Raw genomic sequence first — 27,944 nt, 5'->3', positions numbered from 1 at the left:
CTGCATTGCGAGCTACCAAGAACGAGCTGATTTGTACATGTTAGAATGCAAAAAAAAAAACATTTTGTCTTTTTGTCTCTCATAATGATTGTGAACGATGGGCAAAATAAATAAAAAAGTGCAGTTAGGAATAAGTTAATTTATATAATGGAGTCTTTATTCTGTAATAAATATACATTTCATATTGGAATGGAAGCAGAACATTGGCCCTAATGTAAAGAAACACCATAGACAATAGAAATGAATATATAAAGATTATTTAACATTAACTTTGCACTCTGTATGAAATATAAAACATGCACACAGAGCTGTATTCAAAATGTATACAATACACATTTTGAGTAGTTCAATGTGTGTATTGTCATATTTACAGTGGGGAAAAAAACACATTTTGAATTTATTTTTAGAGTTTTAACAAGCAAAATGAAGCGATTCGGTGTTACATGAGATAATTTCCCTTCTTTTAACATGATGACGTGCGAGCCAATCAATGAGGCTGTTACAGAACACCCTGCGATTCCAGGCCTGTGGTTGACGCTGCGGGCCGGTGAAGAGGAGTAGGAGGAAGAGGAGGGGTGGGGGAAGTTAAGGGGTGGAGGGAGTGGGGGGCAGACGATTGGCTGTGGCTGCAGCAGAGGGAGGGAGTCAGCGAGGGAGGGAGGGAACAGCCTGATGAGAGCGGATGGAGGTTGCGAGAGGGCGGGGGTGCGCTTTACCGCAGTATCACTACATTTCTGCAGCACTCATCAAAACTCTGCGGCATGAAGACAAGAGCCGAGGGGGAGGGCACTCACTCGGACCGGGCTACCTCTTACTTTTAGTCTGTCTTTCTCCATCCTTAGATAGGCTTCTCTTTTATGTTCCATCACTGCTAGAAAAAAAGGACTCCCTTCTCTCTCTCTCTTTCTCATCCGCCTTAGGGTGCATTTATTCCAGGTTTTTTTTTTCTCAGGGAGGCTTATCTTGTATGACAAAATGGCAAAGGATGGAGAAAAAAGCGAGTGGAAGGAGTTTATATGGAACCCCAGGACGAGGGAGTTTCTGGGCAGGACGGCCAGCAGCTGGGGTGAGTACAGTATCTGTCTACTGTATGCCTGCTGTAACAATCGAGCATTTGAACATCTTCTCTGTCATTGCCTCAATGCGACACCTCGCCTTGCAGATATTATCCCTCCCTCTCCGGCTTTATTTATTTATTTATGAATTCATGGCACCGCTTCCATTGCGCAATGCGCTCAGCATAAGGGTGGAGGCCCATGGCGCTACATGTTACAATATTCATCAAGTGAGGCTTGATGCAAAGAGTCATCCTCCATTGAGGGAAGACTCCGGCATGTTGGACACACTGATGTCATTCATTTCTGTAACAATAAGAAGTCCCGGTACTGTACTGCTGCACCACGATGACACCAGAATGTTATAATCTGGTAAAGCCGAGGGTCAAATGCTATTTGTATCACCTCAACCCTGGCCCAGCCCACTGTGAATAATGAGGGATTTCAACCCTAATCTAATGACTTCATTGGCTCCTGTAAAAGCAGCATTTCAGGGTTTCTTTCAAAACATTTGAGGTCCCACATTGACAGCTGTGGTGATTCCTTGTGAAGAAGCCACTAGGAGCACTACTATTCTTTCAGGAATGATGGACGTTAGCTTCTGTTCTGTCACAATCCTCCGGCGCTGTGCTAGTTAATCCAGCTCAGTGTGTCCCAGGCGCTTTTAAGGTCTGGTGGCCTTTTTAAGCCGTGCTCTCTTAAGGCCGCCTAATTGGGCTATTTCTGTAACAAGCTACTATACTGTACATGGCGCACAGCAAGACTTTCCAGCTTATTGCACGCTCCTAACCAAATGTGCATTCTCCACTGTGTCTGTTCTTTACAGGACAAACAGTGGTGCTTTTAGATATGAGCCATGAAGGTGCAATTTCTTTTCAGATTAATATTCATTTATATTTGGCGCTCATTTGAATATACAGGTGGTACCCTTAATATTGCTAGTTTCAACATAGATCACTATGTGTGGATGAAGTGCTGGCTGTCCAGAGTCGGCACCCGGGGTGGACCGCTCGCCTGTGCATTGGTTGGGAACATCTCTGCGCTGCTGACTCGTCTTCCCTCCGGATGGTGTACTGCTGGCCCCACTATGGACTGGACTCTTACTATTATGCTGGATCCACTATGGACTGGACTCTCACAATATTATGTCAGACCCACTCGACATCCATTGCATTCGGTCTCCCCTAGAGGGGGAGGGTTACCCACATATGCGGTCCTCTCCAAGGTTTCTCATAGTCATTCACATCGACGTCCCACTGGGGTGAGTTTTTCCTTGCCCTTATGTGGGCTCTGTACCGAGTATGTCGTTGTGGCTTGTGCAGCCCTTTGAGACACTTGTGATTTAGGGCTATATAAATAAACATTGATTGATTGACATTGATTGATATGTCACTCACGATCTGATCAGCACTAATGCAAGGCATGCTGGGAAGCCCTTGCAAATGGCATGTTATGTTATTCCAATATGACACGTGTCAAATTTAAGGCTCAGAGGCCAGATCTGGTCCGCCACATAATTTAACGTGGTCCGCAACATTGTTTAATTTGGCCCACCAATTCATTTAATTTGGCGCGCCACGTCGTTTAAGTGGTCCGCCACATCGTTTAATTTGGTCCATCAATTCGTCTATGTGGTCCGCCATGTGGTTTAATAGTGGTCCGCCAATTCGTTTAATTTGGCCCGCCATGTCGTTAAATGCAGCCCAACACATCTTTTAGTGCGATCTGCCACCTCATTTCAACTGGCCCGCCACATCACTTTTTGTTTGATCTGCCACGTCGGTTAATGTGGTCCACTACGTCATTTAAACTTGCCTGCCAAATCATTGTATTTTGTCCGCCATGTCGTTTATAGTGGTCCATCACGTCGATTAATGTGGTCCACAATAACATTTAAAGAGGCCCGCCATTTCATTGAATGCAGCCTGCAACATAATTTAGTGCAATCCACCACATAATTTTATTTGTTCCACCATGTCGTCTAATGTGGTCCACCACATCGTTTAATTTGGCCCATCACGTCATTAAAATCGGCCCGCCACATCATTTAGTGTGATCCGCCGTGTCATTTAATCTGGCCCGCCACATCATTTTATGTGGACAAAGTTATCCAACAATCTGTTAGTAAAAAATATAATAATGAAAACAGTTAATTTTGTAACAAGGCTATTACTGTGTACAATTATTTATGTATATTCAGTTACGAGAGGCCTTCTGAGGGCAGTCATAATTGCGATGTGGCACTCAATAAAAGTTTGACACGCCTGCACTACGACAATGTTAAAACATTTTTTTTTTAACAAAAACTAGTTTGTGCCTATGTCATCACTTTTTGTACAAAACCCAAAACCAGTGAAGTTGGCACGTTGTGTAAATTGAAAATAAAAACAGAATACAATGATTTGCAAATTCTTTTCAACCTATATTCAATTGAATAGACTGCAAATACAAGATATTTAATGTTTTTTGCAAATATTAGTTCATTTGGAATTTGTTGCCTGCAACATGTTTTAAAAAAGCTGGCACAAGTGGCAAAACAGACTGAGAACGTTGAGGAATGCTCATCAAACACTTATTTGGAACATCCCACAGGTGTGCAGGCTAATTGGGAACAGGTGGGTGTCATTATTGGGTATAAAAGCATTCTCCATGAAATGCTCAGTCATTCACAAACAAGGATGGGGTGAGGGTCACCACTTTGTGAACAAATGCGTGAGAAAATTGTTCAACAGTTTAAGAACAACATTTCTCGACGAGCTATTGCAAGGAATTTAGGGATTTCACCATCCACGGTCCGTAATATCATCAAAAGGTTCAGAGAATCTGGAGAAATCATTGCACGGCCGAAAACCAACATTGAATGCCCGTGACCTTCGATCCCTCAGGCAGTACTGCATCAAAAACCGACATCAGTGTGTAAAGGATATCACCACATGGGCTCAGGAACACTTCAGAAAACCACTGTCTGGAACTACAGTTCGTGACTACATCTGTAAGTGCAAGTTAAAACCCTACTATGCAAAGCGAAAGCCATTTATCAACAACACCCATCTAAGATGGACTGATGCAAAGTGTAAAAGTGTTCTGTGGTCTGACGAGTCCACATTTCAAATTGTTTTTGGAAACTGTGGACTTTGTGTCCTCCGAACCAAAGAGGAAAAGAACCATCCGGACTGTTATAGGCGCAAAGTTCAAAAGCCAGCATCTGTGATGGTATGGGGGTGTATTAGTGCCCAAGGCATGAGTAACTTACACATCTGTGAAGGCACCATTAATGCTGAAATGTACATACAGGTTTTGGATGTTGCCATCCAAGCAAGGTTTTTTCCATGGACGCCCCTGCTTATTTCAGGAAGACAATGCCAAGTCACATTCTGCACGTGTTACAACAGCCAGCCTGTAGTCCAGACCTGTCTCCCATTGAAAATGTGTGGCGCATTATGAAGCCTAAAATACAACAACGGAGACCCCAGACTGTTGAATGGGAAAGAATTCCACCTGAACAGCTTCCAAAATTGGTCTCCTCATTTCCCAAACGTTTACTGTGTGTTGTTAAAAGGAAAGGCGATGTGACACAGTGGTAAAAATGCCCCTGTGCCAACTTTTTTGCAATGTGTTGCTGCCATTAAATTCTAAGTTAATGATTATTTGCAAGAAGTAAATTTAGTTTCTCAGTTCGAACATTAAATATCTTGTCTTTGCAGTGTATTCAATTGAATATAGGTTGAAAAGGATTTGCAAATCATTGTATTCTGTTTTTATTTAGGATTTACACAACGTGCCAACTTCAGTGGTTTTGGGTTTTGTATACAATATTGTATGGTCGGCAAGAGTTGCTGCTACCCAGCATGCCTTGACGTCAAAGGTGTTCTGCCCAGTGCGCCCTAAAAGCTGAAAATGATGTAATGTTTTTAGTTTGGAACATACTTAACAGGTTACATTAAGGAATATGCACAACTCAACATAGCTAATTTAACCCCAATCCTTATAGATATTGTATTGCATGCAACACTAAAACACTCAATAAGAAACTGCAAAATTGCTATATGGACCTAATTAAGAATTTTGTTTTAGGTTTTATTATTTTCTTCTGTGTTGTGTTGCTCCTCACTACACATAACAGAGCAGGTGAGGACTAAAAAAAAATGATGCAGTTGTTCCTAAACGCACCTCAAAGCTTTCACTGTCTTTGATCACCAAATTCAATAGCCGCTGTTTCATCCGAAAGAACCCGAACAAAAAAGCGAAACCAACCCTGTGTTGTTTGCTTTCAATCGTCGACTGAAAAGTAGACCTCTTTTTATTGACTGTAAACCCAACACCCTCTCTACTGGGGGCAGACACTTGAGCCACACATGCAGTCTCCCTGGGGTGGTGTCATATTTGTGTTTATCACCACTGAATGACAGCAAATCACTTAAATACTTTGTCTCGCTCCTTGTTTATATTTAATGAGTCAGTTGTCTGTGCCAATATGCACGTGCCATTCAATACATGAACTCAATACATGAACTGCCCCCACGCAAATTATTCAACGTGCAATCTGATATATATACATATATATATATATATATATATATATATATTTATATACACACAATACATAGCCCCGTGGAGCGTCTTCCGCTCGACATTGTCTTGTTGTGGATTCCAGTGAAGCGATGCAGATGCAGCCTTCACGCTGGGAGGCCATACAGCAGAGGCACAAGGGTCAGGGCGCTCAGCTGCTACCCTGCACAGGCCCCAGGTGTTGATGCCAAAAATGGGGGATGTGTCATTGAAGATGCTATATTTATTACTCTCAGCAGGAATGTCACGGTTAAGCTAGAATAGGAAAGATGGATAGATGGATAGGTTAGGATGTTGTGGTTATAGCACCTTAATGAGACTTCTCTTACCTCTAATAAGGTAGAAACACATATAGCATATAATGGTAGATTGTTGAGATTGGATTACATTGAATGAAACTTTGTCCAGTGAGGTCGCATATAAAAAATTTAAGAATGAGTGGGCCACTTTGATAGTTTGGGCTTTTGAAGATGCCAAAAACAATGCAATGTGGGTCAACATCAAGCTATCTGAACAAAACATTAGCATCTTAACTTTGTGTTATACCGTAGGTGAGAAAGCAAGTTATGTAATAATAATCCATCAATCCACCCATTTTCTATCACGCATCATTATTAAGTCACTGGTGAGCTGGATCCTATCCCAGCTGACTTCAGGCATGAGGCAGGATACATAGATATCCAGTCAGTATTCACAGCGCTTCACATTTTGTTATGTTACAGCCTTATTCCAAAATGGGATACATTCATTTGTGTCTTCAAAATTCTACACACATTACTCCATAAAAGTAAAAAAATAAAAATAAAAATACATGTACATAAGTATTTAGACTCTTGGCTCAATACTTTGTTGATGTGCCTTTGGCAGCACTAAAAACTTCAAGTTGTTTTTAAATATAATGCCACAAACTTTGCACACCAATCTTTGGGCAGTTTTGCCCATTGTTCTTTGCAGCACTTCTCAAGCTCCATTAGGTTGAATGAAAAGCGTTGGTTTTCATACAGGGTGTCTCTGTACATTGCTGCATTCATATTTCCCTCAATCTGACTAGTCTCCCAGTTGCTGCCGTTGAAAAACAACCCCACAGCATGATGCTGCCACCACCATGCTTCACTGTAGGGATGGTATTGGCCTGGTGATGAGTGGTGCCTGGTTTCCTCCAAACATGATGCCAGGCATTCACGCCAAATAGTTCAATCCTAGTCTCGTCAGACCAGATAATTTTGTTTCTCATGTTCTGAGAGTCTTTCAGGAGCAAGTTGGCAAACGTTTTTCAAATAAATGGCTTCCGCCTGACCACTATATCATCCAGGATTGCTGCCGAGATGGTTGTCCTTCTAGAAGGTTCTCCTCTCTCCACAGAGGAAAGCTGTAGCTCTGACGGGGTGACCATCGGGTTCTTGGTCATCTCTCGGACTAGACTAAGATGAATACAGAGACATCCTGGATGAAAACCAACACTTCTCATACAACCTGATGGAGCTTAAGAGGTGCTGCAAAGAGGAATGGGCAAAGAGGATTGGATGAAACTGCCCAAAGATAGGTGTGCCACGCTTGTGGCGTCATATTCAAAAAGTCTTGAGGCTGTATTTGCTACCAAAGGTGCCTCAACAATCTATTGAGCAAAGGCTGCGAATACTTATGTAAATGTGATGTTTTTTTGTTTTTGTTTTTATTTGCTTTGGAAAAAAACAAAACTTTCACGTTATTATGTGGTATTGTCTTCAGAATTTTGAGGACAAAACTTAATTAGTTCCATTTTGGAATAAGGCTGTACCATAACAAAATGTGGAAAAAGTGAAGCGTCGAATGCACTGTATATAATATATAATAATGTACAAAAAAACTGTACTGCTTGTGCAAGAACTTCAACGGGAACTCAGCTGAACCCCCTAAAACCTGTTTGGCACTGCATAGTGAAAAATAAAACAAAATCTACAAAAAAGTAAATAAAAAAAGGAATGCTGAAAAAAAGTGATGATAATAATAATAATATGATATCAATAATATAGTTGTAAGTAATAATTAGGGGTGCTAAAAAAATCTAAATCCAAATCTCAATGCATATTTATTTCAATTCTAAATTGATTCCTAATTTTTAAGAATCGATTTAAAAATACATTTTTTTTTTTTTTTCCAGTTTATTTTTACATTTAATGATAATAGATTGTACGGCTAAAAAAAAACCTGGCACCTCAGTCGCCAGATTTTTACCGTAAAATATAATATAGGTTTTTTCCTGCATCCATCCATTTTCTTCCGCTTATACCTTTCGGGGTCGCGGGGGGTGCTGGAGCCTATCTCAGCTGCATTCGGGCATATTACTGTAAAATTTAAAAACAGTACCACTGTTTTTTTACAGTAAAATTCTGGAAAATAAGCTGCCAGGTTTTTTTTTTAGCCGTACAATCTATTATCATTAAATGTTGATGGATAACTAAATGGCTTTGAAATCATAAGTCTTCAATCCCCGGGCTCGTGTGGAGTTTGTTCTTCCCTTGACTGCGTGGGATCCTTCCTGGTACTCCGGCTTCCTCCCACCTCCAAAGACATGCACCTGGGGATAGGTTGATTGGCAACACTAAATTGGCCCTAGTGTGTGAATGTGAGTGTGAATGTTGTCTGTCTATCTGTGTTGGCCCTGTGATGAGATGGCGACTTGTCCAGGGTGTACACCGCCTTCCGCCCAAATGCAGCTGGGATAGGCACCGAGAGGGACAAGCGGTAGAAAATGGATGGATATCTGTGCTTACTCACTGCGACCTGTTTTGAAAAGGTTTTATTATACTTTTTAATATCAAAGAATATATTGCAAAAATCGCTTTTAATTAAGAATCGTGTTGACTAAAGAATCCGTTCGAAATCGAATCGTCACCCCAAGAATCGGAATCGAATCGTGAGTTGTTGTAAGATTAACATCCCGAGTAATAATAATTAGGGTATTGTATAACAGTGCAAATGTAAATCAATGAATTATTTGTATTTTTTTTAGAATACTCCTCAGGCTAATAAAAAAATTAGGTGCAGGCCGAAAATTAGCGGACTTTGAAGACTCAACGCCAGAAATAATAAACATATTCAACAGTCAAAACCGAACATTCTACAGAAACAGCATGACAATGCTTACTGCAGAGACGCAGTTCCCATGCCAACATGCACTTGCAATTGGGTTAATTCATCACAGCATATCACTTCAATCTCCAGACACCATGCAAGTATTCCCCCCAGTGATGCTAAAAGATAGTTAGACAGTTATATATTTATATAGCATGATGTAACAGTATCACTATAGTCTCCCTTGTAGTGTTTAATTAATGAACGGACCTCCTGCCTCACCCCCTGTAGTCAGTGCTAGCCTATAATGAAAGTGGTTGGATAGCGGCCATTGCTTGGCTGTTTAATTAACGCTGTTTAGCGCCACAGGACCAACAACGTGCCTTTCAATTTGCCGATTTGAGTGATTAGTGATATATATGATAAACCAGAGAGATGTTGCAAATAGAAAGAGGATTTACTGTGAAGGCAACATATAAATATATTTTTTTATGATGACTTCACGGCACGCAGATTTATTTATTCCAACTAGCAGAGTGCATGACAGTGAAGATGGCGTGTACAGATTTTATATCAACTAAGAGAGATTGGCCTATTGCATCTCTTGTGCATTAAGCATGCACTCCAATGCATAAGAAGCTCAATAAGTGGACACTTTAAAGTTGGTAGACAAAAGGCTAACAATAGAGGAAAACCATGCATGTCATTTAGCTGAAAAGCAAGAAAATGTATTGTCGTTTTATTATATTATAATATGTTTCTCCCTGCCTGCCCCTACTATTTAGAACCTGATCATATGTATTTATCCATCATTATGTGTCAAGGTAGTTGTTGACTCGCACTTGCTCCAAATCAAGACCTTATACTGCTTGAGAATATTATGTCTTCATCACCTAGGAGTAAACCCAAGAAATAGGTGTACTTCATCATATTTCCTGGTCAGCTTGTTGATTAGTTCGAACACTGCTGCCACCTAACTGGATGCCTGTGTATTGTTCGCGCATGATACTACAACCCAGTACATCAAGAACTGTGTAAACAGAACTTCTAGTGGCTTTGCGCACCATAGGGCAATCTGATTGGGCGCTAGCGATAGAGGTGATAAACTAACGTTTGTTTTACCTGTATGTTTTTGAATGTCCTGATTTCCTTTCTTAAAATAATGTGCTATAAAAGGAATTCAATGCTAGCTAGAAAAATGTGTGACTACTTTTTTCTAAGGACCAGTGTTAAGAGTACCTAACGCCACTCTGGATAATCTAATGAATTACTATTTCAAATGTTACAATGCCGTTCCCATTATTGAATGTGATCGTTACAATCATAGTCACAGAGTTACGCTCTTAATTATTAATTATATTATTTTTACTTTATTCTGACCTTAACACGTCACCATCAGTGCACAGTTCCAACACCGTGCATCGACAAATTGCGCGCTGCTCATTCACACAAAACTACCTCATTCTCCACCAATCACATTCACCGACATCAGAAGTCCGAATATCAACACAAAACACAACAGCTCTCAATGACACACTCCACATATTTGATGTTTTTATTTTCCAAAAAATATTTAATTAGTTTCCCTGGTAACTAGATCAATTTATGAAAGCGTAATTCAGTTACTAATTCATTATTTTTGGGGGGGAAAGTAACTAGTAACTTTTAAAAAAGTAATTTGCCCAACACTGCTTAGGACTTACTTAAGAAAGATATTGACCCAAATATAAGACAATATTTTCCACCATGATCAATATTTGGCATTTTGATATATATTGATATTCGGCCTTCTTTCATCGGTAACTACAACAGGAATACATCAGCAGATACAATATATACACATATGATGTTTTTAGCGCTCTTTCTTGGCGTTCCTTCTTTCCTTCCTCCACCCGTTATGTGTGTTTTCGCTACTGCAACAATCGTACAGCAGGCTTCTGTTCGTAACACTCGCAGCGTGCATGGGATCATTAAAGGAGCGAGGCGAGTTTTTATGTTAGGTGATTCAATTCAATTACCCGACAGAGACAGATGGACATGAAGATGATAGAAAATATATATCCACCAAAAATTCACACTTTGTGTAAATTGCAGGGGACCCATATAATATGTAAGGAAGAGCAGGCAGCAGCTAATTGCTGTAACATTGATGAAGAAATCGTCAGCCAGCTTGAAAAATATCTCACCTATAAGCTACATGAAGCATCCCAAAATGAGTTTTCCTTAAAGGTTTGCCATATTTAGAAATCATATACTTCATATCAATCATACCATTTAGATATCATTGAGGACTATTGCATTACAAATTGAGAACAGGAAGTGAACCTATGTGTTAGTAATTGCTATGAAGTGGAAAAGGGGTAGAAATACATAAGCTTTGCTTCTTTCTACTCCTTTTGAGGACATGTTGTAAAGAAAATGAAATATGTGAAATATGTGATGTATCATTGAAACTGTAAAACTGTTCAAAATAAACTTTCACCTACAAGCCAATCAATATTTCAGGGTTTCTCACGAGGAAACCTTACAATCTAATAAATCCATAAACTGAAAAGTTATTGATTAGTTTGCAAGTTATTGTGATGTAGAAAAATCCCATATATTTACCAATTTTCAGGGGATTTCCCATATTTTGAGATACAAATGTTGATGCTCCTCTTAGACACATGTAATACAGATGTTTGTTAAATCCTCTGATATTTTTTGGTGCTAAATTAACCACAACATTAACGCCACATAAAACATTATGTCGCTACCGGTTCAACATTTCCTAAAAAATAATGTTAAAAAACAACTTAAAACTTTGTCCAGCTGTTTGCTGACATATACTATTTAGGTTTAAATAATGTCTACTGCAAATTAATATCGTCTCCAAATATCGGTTATAGGCCTTCTTGACTACTAAGAATCGGTATTGGTATAGGCCCTGAAAAAGGCATATCCTTCAATCTCTATTTTCTACCAATGAAAGAAATGTCCAAAAGACAAACAGTTGGTGCTAAATTACTTCTTTTCAAAGAGAGCTTTTCACCCGGCCACTCACGCACACTAGTTACCTTGAGAGACTCAGCCACGATACTAGAAAAAGCAACAAGAGGTATTATGATGTTATTTTTAAGAGCTTGGTGACCTATGAAGCAGTCAATTGTTGAAAAAAGAGGGGTCGTCTTAGGTTCGGGTCACGTTGGTAATACCTTTCAGACTACCTGACATTAGTCTGAATTGAGCTAGATCAATATTTTTGTTTTTATATAATCTGGCTTCTGTGTCCGTAGTCCCACTGATTGTGACCACCCTCTTTCTTCATCCACAGGTCTCATCCTTCTCTTCTATTTAGTTTTCTACATCTTCCTGGCCGGCCTGTTTGCTCTCACCATGTACGTCATGCTGCAGACGCTGGATGACCACAAGCCTACCTGGCAGGACCGGCTCTCCACACCAGGTGCAGTGTTGTAACCGTCACAGGAGAGCCACACTGGCACAGTCTGTGGCGCAGTGTTGTGATATCCCTCAATTTCCTCTGGCACTCACAGGCATGGTGATTAGACCCAAGGCCGACGAGACCTTTGAGATTGTGTATGACATCCACAAAACTGAGAGCTGGGACATGTACGCTCAGGCCCTGGACAAGTTCCTGGAACGTATGTCTCAGATTTGCTTACTATTGCAGATCATCCCACAGTCTTTAATAATTCATTTTGTCAGTGTGAAGGACATTGCTTTGCACTATAAGCCCCTACAAACACATTTTAAGCCACGCCCTCACTTCTTTTCCGAGCAGCCTACAACAGCACAGTCCAGGCCCAGAAAAACGACGAATGCAAACCGGACCAATACTTCATGCAGGAGGACAGCGGTGACGTGAAGAACAACCCCAAGCGCTCCTGTCAATTCCAACGTGCCCTTCTGGAGGACTGCTCGGGAATGAATGACCGTTACTATGGATACCAGGAGGGCAAGCCATGCATCATTATCAAGATGAATCGGGTATGAACGAGGAGGGGAAGGAAAGGGATGCTGTTGCTAGGAGACATGAGAGTCAGTGCCTGCGATACAGAAAACAGGACTGGGGGGGTTCCCAGTTACAAAAGGGTTGTTGAATTCACAGTAAAAACAGGAATGTTGTCTTTCTTTCCCTGTAGGTGATTGGACTGCTGCCAGGAAAGGATGGCCAGGCTCCTTATGTCACCTGTGGTGCAAAGGTAATCAAAAAAGGAGCCCAAAACAACCATTTTATTGCTCATCGTCATCACACTGTTTCAACTTCATGCATTTCTTTGTTTGCCCAAACATCTTCACTCTCAGAGGTATAAGGTTGGCAAAAATGAATGGGTAAGACTGGCTGTTTTGTAGTGTAGAGTCCTATAGTACATACTGTACAAGTAGACGGTAGCTCTCTAGCTTTGTCATCCTATCGCAGTAGCATATGACAACCCCACCACTGTACTTCATTGTAGGGTTTTATTTACACTGTATAACAATGATTTTTTTTTTCAATGTATTTATTTATTATTTATATATTTAATTTCTATTTGTTTTTTCAATATTTATTTATATAATAACAATTATCATCAAATTAAATCATTTTATTAGATTTACGATTTTAATTTCAGTTTGAGGTACAGCTGCACACAGTGATAACATCCAGGATTATGTATTAGAACAGTATAATAGAAAAACATTTTTTTTTATAAATCCATCCATCTATTTTCTACCGCTTGTCCCTTTCAAGGTCGCGGGGGTGCTGGAGCCTATGCAAAACAAAAAACATGAACAATCTAAGTTAAAAATTAGGTCATATAGTATTGTATATATTATATTAAAACACATTATATATTATTTTTATGTATTATTCAGATCACTGATCAGTATATTCTGTGTTTATACTGTAGCTAATAAGACAAATTATTGTTACATTTTGACTAGGGGTGACCCAATCCAATATCAATCAAAGTTGACTTATATAGCCATTATCCCAAATGTCTCAAAGGGCTGCACAAGCCACAACGACCTCCTTGGCTCAGATCCCACATCAGGGCAAGAAAAAACTCAACCCGATGGGAAAAACGAGAAACCTTGCAAGGTACCGCAGATGTGGGGACACCTCCTTGGGTGACCGGTGGAATGGATGCTAAGTGGATGCAGTCAATAAGGTGAGAGTCCAGTTCATAGTGAGGCCAGTACTGGATCCTCTCGTATGTAGACAAGAAGACAACGCCGAGACGTCACCAAATGATGCACAGAGGAGTGGTCCATCCCGGGTCCCAACTTGGAACAGCTCCTCCATGGAAGCTGATCTGTGGCCACCTGAGAGGGGAGCAGAGCAGAAAAGCGAGATGGCGGATCCATCCATTTTCTTCCGCTTATCCGAGGTCGGGTCGCGGCGGCAGCAGCCTGAGCAGAGAGGCCCAGACTTCCCTCTCCCCGGCCACTCTGTCCAGCTCCTCCCGGGGGATCCCGAGGCATTCCCAGGTCAGCTGGAAGACATAGTCTTCCCAACGTGTCCTGGGTCTTCCCTGTGGCCTCCTACCGGTCGGACGTGCCCTAAACACCTCGCCAGGGACGCGTCCGGGTGGCATCCTGACCAGATGCCCAAACAACCTCATCTGGCTCCTCTCGATGTGCAGGAGCAGCGGCTTTACTTTGAGCTCCTCCCGGATGACAGAGCTTCTCACCCTATCTCTAAGGGAGAGTCCCGCCACCCGACAGAGGAAACTCATTTCGGCCGCTTGTACCCGTGATCTTGTCCTTTCAATCAAAACCCAAACCTCATGACCATTGGTAAGGATGGGAACGAAGATCGACCGGTAAATTGAGAGCTTTGCCTTCCGGCTCAGCTCCTTCTTTACCACAACGGATCGATACAGTGTCCGCATTACTGACGGCAGATCAACTGGTCTAAAAAGGTTTAGAGTTTACAAATGAGTTTTAAGATGGGACTTAAATGCTTCTACTGAGGTAGAATCTCTAACTGTTACAGGTAGGACATTACAGAGTATTGGAGCCCGAATAGAAAACACTCCATAACCCGCAGACTTTTTTTGGGAATCACTAAGAAGCCGGAGATGTTAAAATGCAGATTTCTGGCCGGGACATATGGTACAATACAATCAGCAAGATAAGATGGAGCTAGACCGTTTATTATTTTATGCGTAAGTAGTAAAACCTGTTAAAGTTGCATCCTAAGTGTATAGGAAACCAGTGCAGGTGAGCCAGTATACGCGTAATATGATTAAATTTTCTTGTTCTTGTCAGAGGTCTAGCAGCCGCATTTTGTACCATCGGAAATAATACGTTACAGTAATGGAGACGAGACGTAACGGATGCATGAAGAATGATCTCGGTGTCTGAAGTGGACAAAATTGGACACATTTTTGTGATATAATGGAGATTAAAGAAGGCTGTTTTAGTAACACACTTAATGTGTGACTCAAACGAGAGAGTTGGGTCGAAGATAACACATACATTCTTTACCAAGTCGCTTTGTATAATTGTTTTGTTGTCAAATGTTAAGGTGGTATTATTAAATAAGCGCCGGTGTCTAGCAGGACCGATAATCAACATTTCCTTTTTCTTATTGTTAAGATGCAAAACGTTGCTGGACATCCATTGTTTGATTTAATTTGGACACGCCCTGAGGTGACCACAATCTGGCGTGTTGGTCAGCTTTAGGGGAATGTAAAGTTGAATGTCATCAGCATAACAGTGAAAGCTAACGCCGTATTTGCGTAGGAGCTCCGGTTTCTTCTGTGAACTAGGAGATATGTCTTTTAGGGGCCTTTTTTTAGCTTTAGCGGCGCTATACTATCAATGGCGTTGCGCAGGGCCTCGTTAAAGTTGTTAGTCAGGTTACCGATAGAGCCCACAATCATTTGGGAATGGTGCCAATACCGAGGGCAACAGGCAAGCAAGAGTAATAGTTGTGACAGCATTAATTTGGCGGCTGCTGAAGCATTTGTTATTAGTAGTTTGTTGACATTACTTTAGTGTAAGGCCAGTGGTGTGCCGTCAGGGCCAGCAAGGCCTTCTCTGCTGGCCTAACATAACCAGAAATCATGATCATAATTAAAGATACAATTATTTTTTTATTGACTTTCCCTAAATATCTAAAAGTATTCATATTCTCTCCATGTCATATTATGCTCGTTCCAGTGCTGTTGTTTTTAGTTTTAGTTTGTATCCAATCAGAACTCAGCTATCTTATGTTGCCATGCTGTACGAAATCTGCCCGACGCCTTCAAAATCAACAATACAGGCGTCCGTGCACTGTAAGTGAACGAGAACATACAGTGACAGATGTCAGGTTCAAACACCGAACTATCTATTAAACAGGACAAGAAGCAAGGAATCAAACAGAGACAGGATTCAATTTAGCTCATGAGGAGAGCGCGTGGACCTGCACCCTTGTATAGTGTCACCCCACGCTCTGAGGAAAAAGTTCCACGCCTCCCTATTTATTTGGGCATTCCCTGATTACATAGCTGCAGCTGCTTCTAAGGGGAGGGGTCTCATTATGCAGCAGCTGCACTGGGTCATAAACAGTTAAAACAAAAGATGCTTGGAGCGCTGTCAGGTTTGCCCCCTCTCTGCTCATAGATTTCGGGTCCTGATAAGGCCCTTCCCGTGGCTGTCCAGATCTGAGAAACCGACACCTCTACGGCGCATTCCATCGCACACAGTGGAGATTCACAACTGTCCGCCTTTTGCTTGATAAGATCAAAGACAGCTTTGTGAGCACAAATGGATAGTAACCACAGGCCGCAGGGCAACCTGAGCTGCAAGCAAACAAGTTGTGTGATAACTTATATACAATTATTCTGACAATAGACAGTTGCCATAGCCAATCAGATCACGAGTTGTTGTCAGTAAAATCTTCTAGATGGCCTCACGTTGAACGTGACATTTACGCGTCCTGTGATTGGATACTTACCGGGATCGTTAGCGGATTAATTTGAGAACACATAGAGTTGAGAGACAGTTGCGATAGCCAATCAGATCACAAGTTGTAGACAGTAGCTGTTCTGTTACAACTAGAAGTTGTAAACTCTTGTTGTTAAAGTGTGTCATGCTTGTCATTTAATTAACATTGTTCCATGTATATTTGTCGCCATCATGTGGTTAGGGCAGTTAATATATATTTTACAAGTGTGTACTTTGAATCAAACTTTATTGACCGGAAGTTGCATAAGCCAAGCAGAGAAATTTACGGTATATGTTTTAATTGCTGATGCGTTTTAATTGATTTTTAAATGCGCCAGAAAATAACCTGTTTTGTATACTGTTGATGTGATTCAAAGCCCAGTGTGATGTAAATGTGTTCCTGTATAGTATTTATCCAGCAATGATCATGTCGTGACATGAATTATGGTATTTTGAGAGATAATCATTGAAGTCGGAGATCACTGAAGGCCTAGGTGGGAAACGCACGGCCCGCCACTGTGTAAGGCAGTACAACAACTTTGGAGGTGGTGACACCCCGGACAACGACTAGATCTATCGTATTACCATTGCAGGACTAGATGTATCATATTACCGTTGCGATGCATGGGTTCATTTAATATTTAATATTTGTGTAAGACCACAGCTATCAATTAAAGTCTGGAGCGCCACGCACAGAGGGTCTGACGGGGTATTCATATGGATATTAAAATTCCCCATTATATTATCTGCGTGCGTCACTAGATCAGCAACAAACTATGAATATTTACTGATAAAGTCCGAATAGGACCCAGGGGGGCGATACATAACAGCTAGATGGGGAGGTAGCGGTGTGATAGACCTCATAGTAAGCACCTCAAATTATTTATATTTATTACTTAGGTTAGGGCTAATGTTAAGGTTTTCATCAAATATTAGTGCCACCCCTCCACCCCTTTTAAGGGGACGGGCAATATGTGCATTCGGAAAGTTTGGAGGAGATGCCTTGTTCCTTTCACTGAGATCAATGACGTTAAGATTGTTGTCTCTAATGACCTCATTAAGTAATAGCGCTTTGGGAGACAATGATCAGATGTTTAAAAGGCCCATATTATAGGTAGTGGACTGTTTTGAGGCATTTTTGTTAATGGTATCCATAGTACTGATATTGATAACGTTACGTCTATTTTGCATGGTGCGTCTTAAATAATTTTAATCATATCTAGGAATTGATATGTTGGGGATCTTGAGATTATTTGCTTGGTCTGCGATAGATTTAATGCTTCATAATTTGCCACTTCAGTAGAATGCATGTCCACGTCTGGCACAGTCACTACAGAAAAAACATTATGTGAGTCATGTATTATTCTACGAGAAATGCTATGTGTGCAGGAATTTTCCAGCCTGCCGCTGGTTAGTTCTAGCTTTACGGGCTCCTCACCCGGGCTGATAGGGACTGTAATTGCTTTTGTCCGAGCTTACTCTAGTGTAGTAAGTCAAGTGTGACTTAACTAGTAATCTATGTTTCTAGATAGAGTGATTGCGCTTTCCGGTTTAGGATGAAGGCCATCCCTCCTCAGCAAGCCCGGTTTGCCCCGGAAAGAGGGCCAATTATCAATAAACGTAAGTCCCTGTTCTCTACAAAAACTAGCCAGCCCTTTGTTAAGCGAGACCAATCTGTCATGCAGGCAGGGGGCCAGAGACAAGTACTCGATGCCGAGACATCTTTCTAGCAAGATTACAAGTCCGAGCTCTGTTCCTCTTTGTAATCTCTGGCTGTCTCATCCTAGTGTCATTGGAGCCGACATGTACAACTATGTTCGCGTAGCTAGTGGTGCGATTTGCCTGTTGTACATGTTTACTAGGCCTGTTGCGAGTCAGCTCCCTAAGACTAGCTTCAATGTCTGGTGCTCAGGCCCTGAGAATACACCTAAATATGGCTGGTTTACTAAGCTGTATGTTCCGGGTGATGGGAGTCCCCTATGACTAAGGTGTGGTGTCCGGTAGACTGGAGTGTAGGACTAGTTAAATTGCTAAATCTTTAATGTGCCTTAAGCGGTTCACCGTGGCTTGTAGGCCGCTTAGGGCTGCTACAAGCTGGGCTAATCAGCTCGCTACAGCTAAGGCTAGCAAACGTGTACGCAGCGCCTAAAGTTACGAAGTTATACTGCTGTCACTGGCGGACACGGCCCTCTAGTAGAGCCCATCTATCCATGAATAAGGTGCACAAAGAACAGGGAGCCATGCTCACCTTGTTTCTTTCTACAAGTCAAGTTCTTGCTGTCTTCAGAGCGCAGTGGCTTTGGAACAGGACTAGCTTAGCTTTGCTAGCTTAGCAACTAGCTAGCTGAAAGTGAGGCGGTGAAACAGAGAGTGGGTGCTTGGTAAGTTTGATAAGACTACTAAATGTGTTGGAGAAGGATTAAAGAAAGCTCTAAAATAAATGGGTTGTACTTGTATAGCGCTTTTCTACCTTCAAGGTACTCAAAGCGCTTTGACACTACTTCCACATTTACCCATTCACACACACATTCACACACTGATGGAGGGAGCTGCCATGCAAGGCGCTAACCAGCACCCATCAGGAGCAAGGGTGAAGTGTCTTGCTCAGGACACAACGGACATGACAAGGTTGGTACTAGGTGGGGATTGAACCAGGGACCCTTGGGTTGCGCACGGCCACTCTCCCACTGCGCCACGCCGTCCCAAAAACAATTAGAAGCACACAGATAGAAAGATAGCACTTAGCTTTGAACAGCGAACCGCAGCAGCAGGAGCAAGTAGCAGCAGGGGGGTAACCGGACTCTGTTGTTTCTTTCACCGAGTCGAGTGCTTGCTGCCTTCGGAGCACAGTAGCTTTGGACCGGGACTACCTTAGCTTTGATAGCTTAGCAGCTGGCTAGCTGAAAGTGCATCGGTGAAACAGAAAGTGGGTACTTTGTTAAGTTTAATAAGACAGCTTAATATGTTGCAGAAGGAATAAAGAAAGCTGTAAAACAATTAGAAGCACACAGATAGAAAGATAGCACTTAGCTTTTGAGCAGCGAACAGCACAATAGCTTTGGAGTGGGACTAGCTTAGCTTCGCTAGCTTAGCAGCTAGCTCACTGAGAGTGAGGCTGTGAAACAGAGAGTGGGTGCTTTGTAAGTTTGATAAGACTACTACATATGTTGGAGAAAGAATAAAGAAAGCTGTAAAACAATTAGAAGCACACAGATACAACGATAGCACTTAGGTTTTAAGCGGCAAAAAAGCGACGGCGAGCAGCAACATATTTTTAAATTAAATATCTGTCCAATATCAGCAAAAAGTCGGATTACAACAGCTTGCATCTAAAATCTCTGACGTAGACTTAGACGTAGACCTAGACTTCCTTTTTATTGTCATTCAAATTTGAACTTTACAGTACAGATAAGAACGGACTCATGGTAGTGCAGGATAAAAAAGCTATGAGGTGCAGATATAAATAAATAGATTACTGTAAAGATAAATATATTGCACTTTTGCATATACATCTAGGTTTATGGATGTATGTTATATTTTCTTTATATTCCAGCGAGTTAATCCATTTTTGGGTGGAATTGAAGGGAATAATCGGTAGAAAATGGATGGGATGGATGGATGGATTGAGGGGATAATTATGATGCGTTCAAGAGTCTTACGGCCTGAGGTAAAAAGCTGTTACAGAACCTGGAGGTTCTGCTACGGAGGCTGCGGAACCTCTTTCTAGAGTCCAGCAGTGAAAACAGTCCTTGGTGGGGGTGGGAGGAGTCTCTGCAGATTTTCTGAGCCCTGGTCAGGCATCGGCTTTTTGCGATCTCCTGGATAGTAGAAAGAGGAGTCCTGATGAGCTTTCCCGCCGTCCTCACCACTCTCTGGAGAGACTTCCAGTCTGAGGCACTGCAGGCTCCAGTCCAGACAGAGATGCTGTTGGTCAACAGGCTCTCTATAGTGCCTCTGTAGAATGTGGTGAGAATGGGGGGAGGGAGCTGTGCTCTTTTCATCCGATGCAAAAAGTACATGCGCTGCTGAGCTCTTTTTACAAGAGCTCCGGTGTGTAGGGACCAGGTTATATTGTCGGTCATCTGCACCCCCAGGAACTTGGTGCTGCTTAACATCTCCTTTGCTGTGCCGTTGATGAAGAGTGGAGCGTGGCCTGACTGGTGCTTCCTGAAGTCAACGATGATCTCCTTGGTCTTGTCGACGTTCAGGACCAGGTTGTTGGTTCTGCACCAGTCAACCAGATGTTTCACCTCCTCCCTGTAGTCCATATCGTTGTTGTCACGGATGAAGCCCACTACTGTCGTGTCGTCCGCATACTTCACAATGTGGTTAGTAGTGGACCTAGCGCAGCAGTCATGGATCATCAACGTGAACAGCAGCGGACTCAGGACACAGCCCTGGGGGGAGCCGGTGCTCAGGGAGATGGCACTGGAGGTGTTGTTGCCCACTCTCACAGACTTGAGTCTGTCTGTGAGGAGGTCAAGCAGCCAGTTGCATAGGGGGGTACTGAATCCAAGGGGGGCCAGTTTGCTCACCAAATGCTGTGGGATGATGGTGTTGAATGCCGAGCTGAAGTCCAGAAACAACATCCGCACGTGTGTGTCCTTTCCTTCCAGATGTTCTAAGCTTAGGTGGAGTGCAGAGGAGATGGCGTCCTATGTGGAGCGGTTAGGGCGATAAGCAAACTGGTATGGGTCGAATGTGGGGGGAAGTCTGGAGACAATGTAGGCGCCCCGATATGAGCAGTCCTGCAGCGTGTTTACTGTTCACCAGTTAACATCTAAATGTCCTCCAATAAGCACACACCTTTGAGCATTTCTTGTATTTTAGTAAAGTCATTTACAAAAGGTAAACATGGTAGGCAATAGGCGCTAGCAGCTACCCACCTGCTAAGCACCCAATAGCACACACAACAGCACGTAGCTTGACATATGTATTGTACTACAGAGTTAGTGTCCTTAATTGAATATTTAAAACCCCACATTTGTCAAAATAAATCAATATCAAATAGTTACAGTTGTATATTACTTACAAATATAAAGTCTCCAAGGCAGACATGTATTAGAAAGTATCCATTAACAAGCGTAACAAGTATCCAAACAACAATTTGAGCTTAATTTAAGGCAGTGTAAGTCCATTCCAGATGGTTAATAATAAATTGGTTAGTGTTTTCATATCTACCGTTGTTCTCTGTTTGAGTAATTTTCAAACAATCCACACTATAAAATAGTAAAAGTATGTAAGATTTGATCGGTTATCGGAATCGGCCATTATACAAGGCTTTATTATCAGTATCGTATCGGAAGTAAAAAAGCTGTATTGGGACATCCCTAATTTTGACAGTACAGTAGAAAACATTTGATAAACAACTCAAATTTACAGAAAGTTATGCAAATATATGCATATAATTTGTATTTTATTCATAATAAATGTGTTTTTTATTTATAAAATGAACATATTTTTATTTACTATTGACGACCCAGAGCTGAATGTTGTAGATCAGTGGTTCTCAAACTTTTTTCACCGAGGTGTACCAAAACACTTGACTCTCCAAGTACCACCATAATAACCAACATTAAAATACAATAGAGTGGTAGAACTAAGTATTCATTAAAAATAGAGATGTCCGATAATATCGGCCTGCCGATATTATCGGCCGATAAATGCGTTAAAATGTAATATTGGAAATGATCGGTATCGTTTTTTTTATTATCGGTATCGTTTTTTTTAATTTTATTTTTTTTTTTTTTTTTTTTTTAATAAATCAACATAAAAAACACAAGATACACTTACAATTAGTGCACCAACCCAAAAAAACTTCCTCCCCCATTCCACTCATTCACACAAAAGGGTTGTTTCTTTCTGTTATTAATATTCTGGTTCCTACATTATAAGTTAATATATATCAATACAGTCTGCAAGGGATACAATCCGTAAGCAGACATGATTGTGTGTGCTGCTGGTCCACTAATAGTACTAACCTTTAACAGTTAATGTTACTAATTTTCATTAATTACTAGTTTCAATGTAACTGTTTTTATATTGTTTTACTTTATTTTTTATTCAAGAAAATGTTTTTAATTTATTTAACTTATTTTATTTTATTTTTTTTTTTTTAAAGTACATTATCTTCACTATACCTGGTTGTCCAAATTAGGCATAATAATGTGTTAATTCCACGACTGTATATATCGGTTGATATCGGTATCGGTTGATATCGGTATCGGTAATTAAAGAGTTGGACAATATCGGAATATCGGATATCGGCAAAAAGCCATTATTGGACATCCCTAATTAAAAACATAGCAGAGTTTTTATTTAACAACTATGTTTAATATTTTTGGATACTTTGACATTACACACAATTTGAACAGTAACACTGTCTTTGAATATAGGAGAGAATCACTGTTGTAGCTGATAGATATAATCATGCATCATTATAGTTTTGGGTGTTTAATGGAGTATTGAAATAGATGGTGGGCATGTTGGATAATGAGATTTGCAGAAAGGAAGGAGATTAATGAGGCTCACCTCCTCCCTTGCCTACATAAACGAGGCATTTTTAGGCCATAACCGATGAAATTGTTTCACACCCACAGAGAGAAGACACTGACAAAATTGGAGAGTTGATGTACTTTCCTTCCAATGGCACATTCAACCTGATGTACTACCCTTACTATGGCAAGAAAGCTCAGGTAACATCGCTTTCTTTGAATAGAAAGGGAATGTATTCCTATGTTAAAACGTCATGTGCTGTCCTTTCCAGGTGAATTACTCGCAGCCTTTGGTTGCCGTCAAGTTCCTCAACCTCACCGCCAACGCCGACGTCAACATCGAGTGCAGGATCAACGCCAACAACATTCCCAACGGAAACGAAAGAGACAAGTTTGCCGGACGGGTGTCTTTCAAGCTGAGGATCAACACCATTAACTAGGTTTTAAAGCCTTTTTTTCCTCCCCTTCCTCCTCTGAAAACCTAACGCTCTGCAACATGGACACATGCACAGAAACACATTGCGGCATTCCCACCCTTTGTGGCTTTTGTTTACAACCAATCCCTCCCCAAAACCAATCAATTGGCGGGTGCAGACATTGTGTGTCCAGGTGTGTGATGAGATCAGGCAAGAATAAAGGGTGATAATCCTGTAATTATTTCTGTCAGTGAGCTTGGGGACAAATTTGTTTCTGTAAATTAATTTGAGGTGACGTCTATTTATACTGCATGACAAACAAACTAGGGGATGTGAAGGATATAAACGTGTGTTTAGGACCAGTAACATTAACTCTATTGCTGCTGCTGTCCTGCTGCCTCAATATAGAGCCTTTCTCCATATGTGATTACACACCAATACAAAATGTGTATATCTGCAGTTTTTGTTCCTACAATATAATATAACCATAGTAGGGATGGGCATTTAAAACATTCCATTATCCTCCACAACTGAATTAATCCGTCCTTTTATTTACTTGAGATGGTAGATAATACTAAGAAAAGTGTCTGCATGGATGTATGAGGTCTATCTATAACGTCCCTTTTCTTCACCATGCTTCTTGAGACTGACTCAACAGTGCCTCTGCTGGTTGCGGCCGAGTATGGCACTCTATTATTAACCACTTTGCGCAGAATTCCTACAAATCATATGCTCATCCCTAATCCATTTAACTAATTACACACAAAAAAATTAATCCAACAGTATATATCTTAAAGGATGGATGCCGAGATGAAGCCCTTTTGCATGTGTGTGTTGTCCTTAGCGTGTTACGAGGCCCCGCCCCAAATGTCCCACCTCTCAGAAAAAAAACAGTTCTGTGAAAGCCCTGACCACCAGGAGGGACCGCCATGTACGCTACAAAAAAAATTATACACTTGTTTTATAAACACAATGATAGTTTGTGGCTTGGATGTTAGCGTGTTTGATCCATTTATTGACACTTTTCATATCATAGGTCGGGAAGTTGCATACTTTGTGCAATACTTATTCAAACTAAACATTATGAATGCTTGATCCTATTGTGGGACGTCTGCAGGCTAATCCCTGCATATAATCTACATGCTATATGGTCTTCCGCGCATTATTTCACCTCCACCTACTGAAAGTTGTGCGTTTTTTATTGCGTGAGAGGTCTTGTTTTTGTCCCAATAGAGTTGACAAAGAGCTCAAACAATCAATGAAATCATCACGGGAGGCATTTTTGTTAATAGTGACATATTTAGTTGTGTTTGTTTGTATTGCATTGATATATCTGACTTCAGAAATGGATGGCAATTAATATTTTGTATTGATTTGCACTCGCTGTGCTTTGTGTGTGTGAAGATGGCTTGAATTCATACACAGAAGGTTACTATAGAGGCGACTAATTTGTGTTGCCAGATGGGAAATGACAAATGATTGTACATACCTAATTTGACCATGTATAGCAGGGGTGTCCAAAGTGCGGCCCGGGAGTCATTTTTGGCGTGCAGTTGGTTTTCTGTACGCCCTTGTCACTTTCTGAAAATTAAAATAATTTATTATTAATGGGGTGTATAGAAAATGGATGGATGGACGGATGGATGGATAATATATAACAGGGGTCTGCAACCCGCAGCTCTCGGAGGTGCATGCGGCTCTTTCATGAGTCCGCCGTGGCTGCCTTTGGCTTTAAAACAAAATTCATTCATCAGTCATTTCAATGTATTTAATTTGATTTAGTTATTTTATTTTGATGAAACCGTTGTTATTTTGTAGAATTCGGTCATCTTGTAATGTAAAAATAAAACATATTTTAATATTTTCTCGATCGAAATGTACGTCACATCCCCCTGTATGTCATCTTTAGCTGGCAAGCAATTGTATTGTTTTTAGCCTTCAACCCCTGGTAAGCTAACAATAGACCGATCAAAAGAGAAAACAATTTATGATGAAAGTAGAACATTTAACGCTTCATGGACAGAATCATTTAGTTCAATGTTGACAAGGCTGGTTCACCTGTGTGCTTAATATGTGAGGTGAAAATAGCAAACAACAAAACATGTTGAAAGACATTTCCTGGACAAACACACAGCATTCGCGGTGGAATACCCAGCTGGAGACCAAAAAAGAGCAGTTTCGGAAGTCCTGCGCGCAGAAAGCTGATCAGAGCAAAAATACTTGATTTGATTTAAAAAATGCTATAGCATAAGCGTAATAAAACTATAAGTGGTGCTATTGTCGTTTTAGGGATCAAACAAAGTTTGCGTCTGGAGGTGGGTTTTATTTGGTGGGAAATGAGCTCAAAAGGCTATTTGTATGCTGAAGGTTGCCGACCCCTGATATACAATATTAACAACTAGAGGTGGGAATCTTTGGGGATGTCACAATTCGATCCGGTGACAATTTGATTCAGAATCGATACTGGAGTCAACACGATTGTTGATTCAAACTGATCCTCACAATGTATTATTTGGTATAATAATTATAATACAACCTTTTCAAAACAGCTTACAAAACCTCTTTTAGGTTGCTAAGGTATATGCACAGCGTGTAAGCATGGAGATGGCCGAAAAATGGGATTCTTAAAAAAAATTAAAAATCAATTTTTGAAAATGATGGATCGATTTAGAAATGGAATAAATAACAATTGTCATACGGATGTGAATCGATTTTTTGAGCACCCCTAATAACACTTATAAACCAAAAGCTAAGATTACCATATAGAGTATTGGTTTTAGCCTTTTTAATGCACAAAATGTATCAAAGTTACATTCTTTCATTTTTCAGTATGGGGGCCTCGGCGGAAAACCCCTATCTTGTCATTTTACCTTTAAATAAACTAAAAGCATTGTTGGGAAATAAAAACTGTCAGAACAGCGCCCCCACCTTGCTGTAAAGAGGCAGGCGACACAATGCTCAACATGAGATGCAGGATGCAGAGCGCAACCTGTTTGTGTTTGCCGTGTGTCGAAGGGGTCAAATAATAGTAAGAATTATTATCGTACAGTGGCGATACTTTTCGTTCGAGCCTATTTTATTTACATCTTGTATCAGCTAGCTGTTACTACTTAGACTCAAATGAATCAAACCAGACTAGAAGTACCTTGTTATAAAACTTATTTTACCCACAATTTTATTTTTGTGGCACATTTTCCTCCATTTATGCTAAAGACAGTCAGACAACACAACCGCTAACAAAGTGTTTGGTGCTAATGAGGACGTGCTTTGACTGATTGGTTAAAAAGTCATTCAAACTCAGACATTTCAGAGCATCTTTTTTTCCACTCTATTCACATGCACGGCCCTCTGCTTGCGTTGCTGCAACACTTGCTTAATTTCACTCTAATCTCTTAATCTGGTGGGCTAATCCACTAGCCCTGCACGCTGAACTTCTTTGGCCCCACTTTGCCGCTTCTCCTCCTTGGCCCTCTCCGAATTGTCCAACCAGACTCCAAAGAAAGATCATTAATTTGTTTCCACGTGTTGGCACCGCGTTCAATCCCAAATATTAGATTCAAATTCATCTCCGAATTCTTGCTTCAGCCTTTCTGCATGTGAAGTCTTGAACCAAAGATAAAAATGTCCACCAACACACACCGTATGAGAGCAGAGAGATGCATAAACAATGCAGGCTGCATAAAGCAGTGTTATAAAAAGGCTTACTCTTATATAACAGTAACAAAAGGAGCATGCTTCTCAAATACATAACAGTGCCTCCTGGTGGACAGAAAATGTTATTGCCAGTGCCCAGGAATAATTTTTCCCTCTAAGAGTGTCTCAATTTATCAATACTCCCTGATCATTAGGAGATGTCCTCGGAAAGCAATATATTTCCATCTTGTGTGGCTGTGTGACGTATTTATGGAAAAAGGTTGTGCAGAGACGTTTTTTTAAGGATGAAAAGAAGTCAAGTATTGTTTTCGACTGATTATTTTTCATTGCAATTTTGTGGTAAAGGTTAGAGAATGTATCAGCTGGGATTGTATCACGTCAGATGATTTACGTGGCAGGTTTTTTTTAAATCATTATTTCAAGAGAAGTAACCTGCTCGGTTGTCGTTTTTATTTGGTGACATTTTCACTTTTTCCCCTTAAAAATGCTTTTCAGGTTGTGTGTAAACTTTTCCCAAACAACGCCACAGTGTGTTCTGACCAAAAATGATGGAAGTATGTCTAAAACAAAAAGAAAAGAAACAAAACAACCTACCCTACACCTTCCTTATATTTCATCCTAATCATGAATGTGGTGAAAGGAGAGGAATCAGATCAGTTTGTTGCCCAAATGGATGATGAATCTACTCTGGATCTTTATTTTACGCTCTTACTGTATGTATATTTTTGCTCATGTTTACTGCAAAACAAGATAGAGAAATAAATAAATGTCATTTAAGGGAA

The 27,944-nt window shown here is 40.7% G+C and overlaps 1 protein-coding gene across 2 annotated transcripts; it reads left to right on the top strand.

Moving 5' to 3' along the window:
• Positions 1-700: 700 nt before the first annotated feature.
• On the top strand, positions 701-27,944 carry atp1b2b (ATPase Na+/K+ transporting subunit beta 2b). 2 transcript variants are annotated; one of them, XM_061962245.2, is made up of 8 exons: positions 701-1,066; positions 11,992-12,120; positions 12,212-12,319; positions 12,460-12,665; positions 12,821-12,880; positions 12,984-13,010; positions 23,198-23,293; positions 23,365-27,944. In XM_061962245.2, the coding sequence occupies exons 1-8, from the start codon at positions 976-978 to the stop codon at positions 23,530-23,532; spliced, it is 885 nt and encodes a 294-aa protein (XP_061818229.1). In that variant the 5' UTR covers positions 701-975; the 3' UTR covers positions 23,533-27,944. The 2 variants fall into 2 exon arrangements, with proteins under 2 accessions (XP_061818229.1, XP_061818230.1); XM_061962246.2 differs by lacking the exon at positions 12,984-13,010 and having other exon boundaries at positions 703-1,066.

The sequence above is a fragment of the Nerophis lumbriciformis genome, linkage group LG09, assembly GCF_033978685.3.
Source record: "Nerophis lumbriciformis linkage group LG09, RoL_Nlum_v2.1, whole genome shotgun sequence".
In the NCBI taxonomy this organism is placed as follows: domain Eukaryota; kingdom Metazoa; phylum Chordata; class Actinopteri; order Syngnathiformes; family Syngnathidae; genus Nerophis; species Nerophis lumbriciformis.
Note: the sequence above shows the minus strand (reverse complement) of the source record. Positions and strands in the feature narration are given on the sequence as shown.

Coding starts and splice junctions, on each gene's coding strand:
- atp1b2b (XM_061962245.2), top strand. CDS start 976: ATGGCAAAGGATGGAGAAAAAAGCGAGTGGAAGGAGTTTATATGGAAC. Junction 12,320..12,459: donor CCTGGACAAGTTCCTGGAAC/GTATGTCTCAGA, acceptor TTTTCCGAGCAG/CCTACAACAGCACAGTCCAG. Junction 13,011..23,197: donor AGGTTGGCAAAAATGAATGG/GTAAGACTGGCT, acceptor TCACACCCACAG/AGAGAAGACACTGACAAAAT.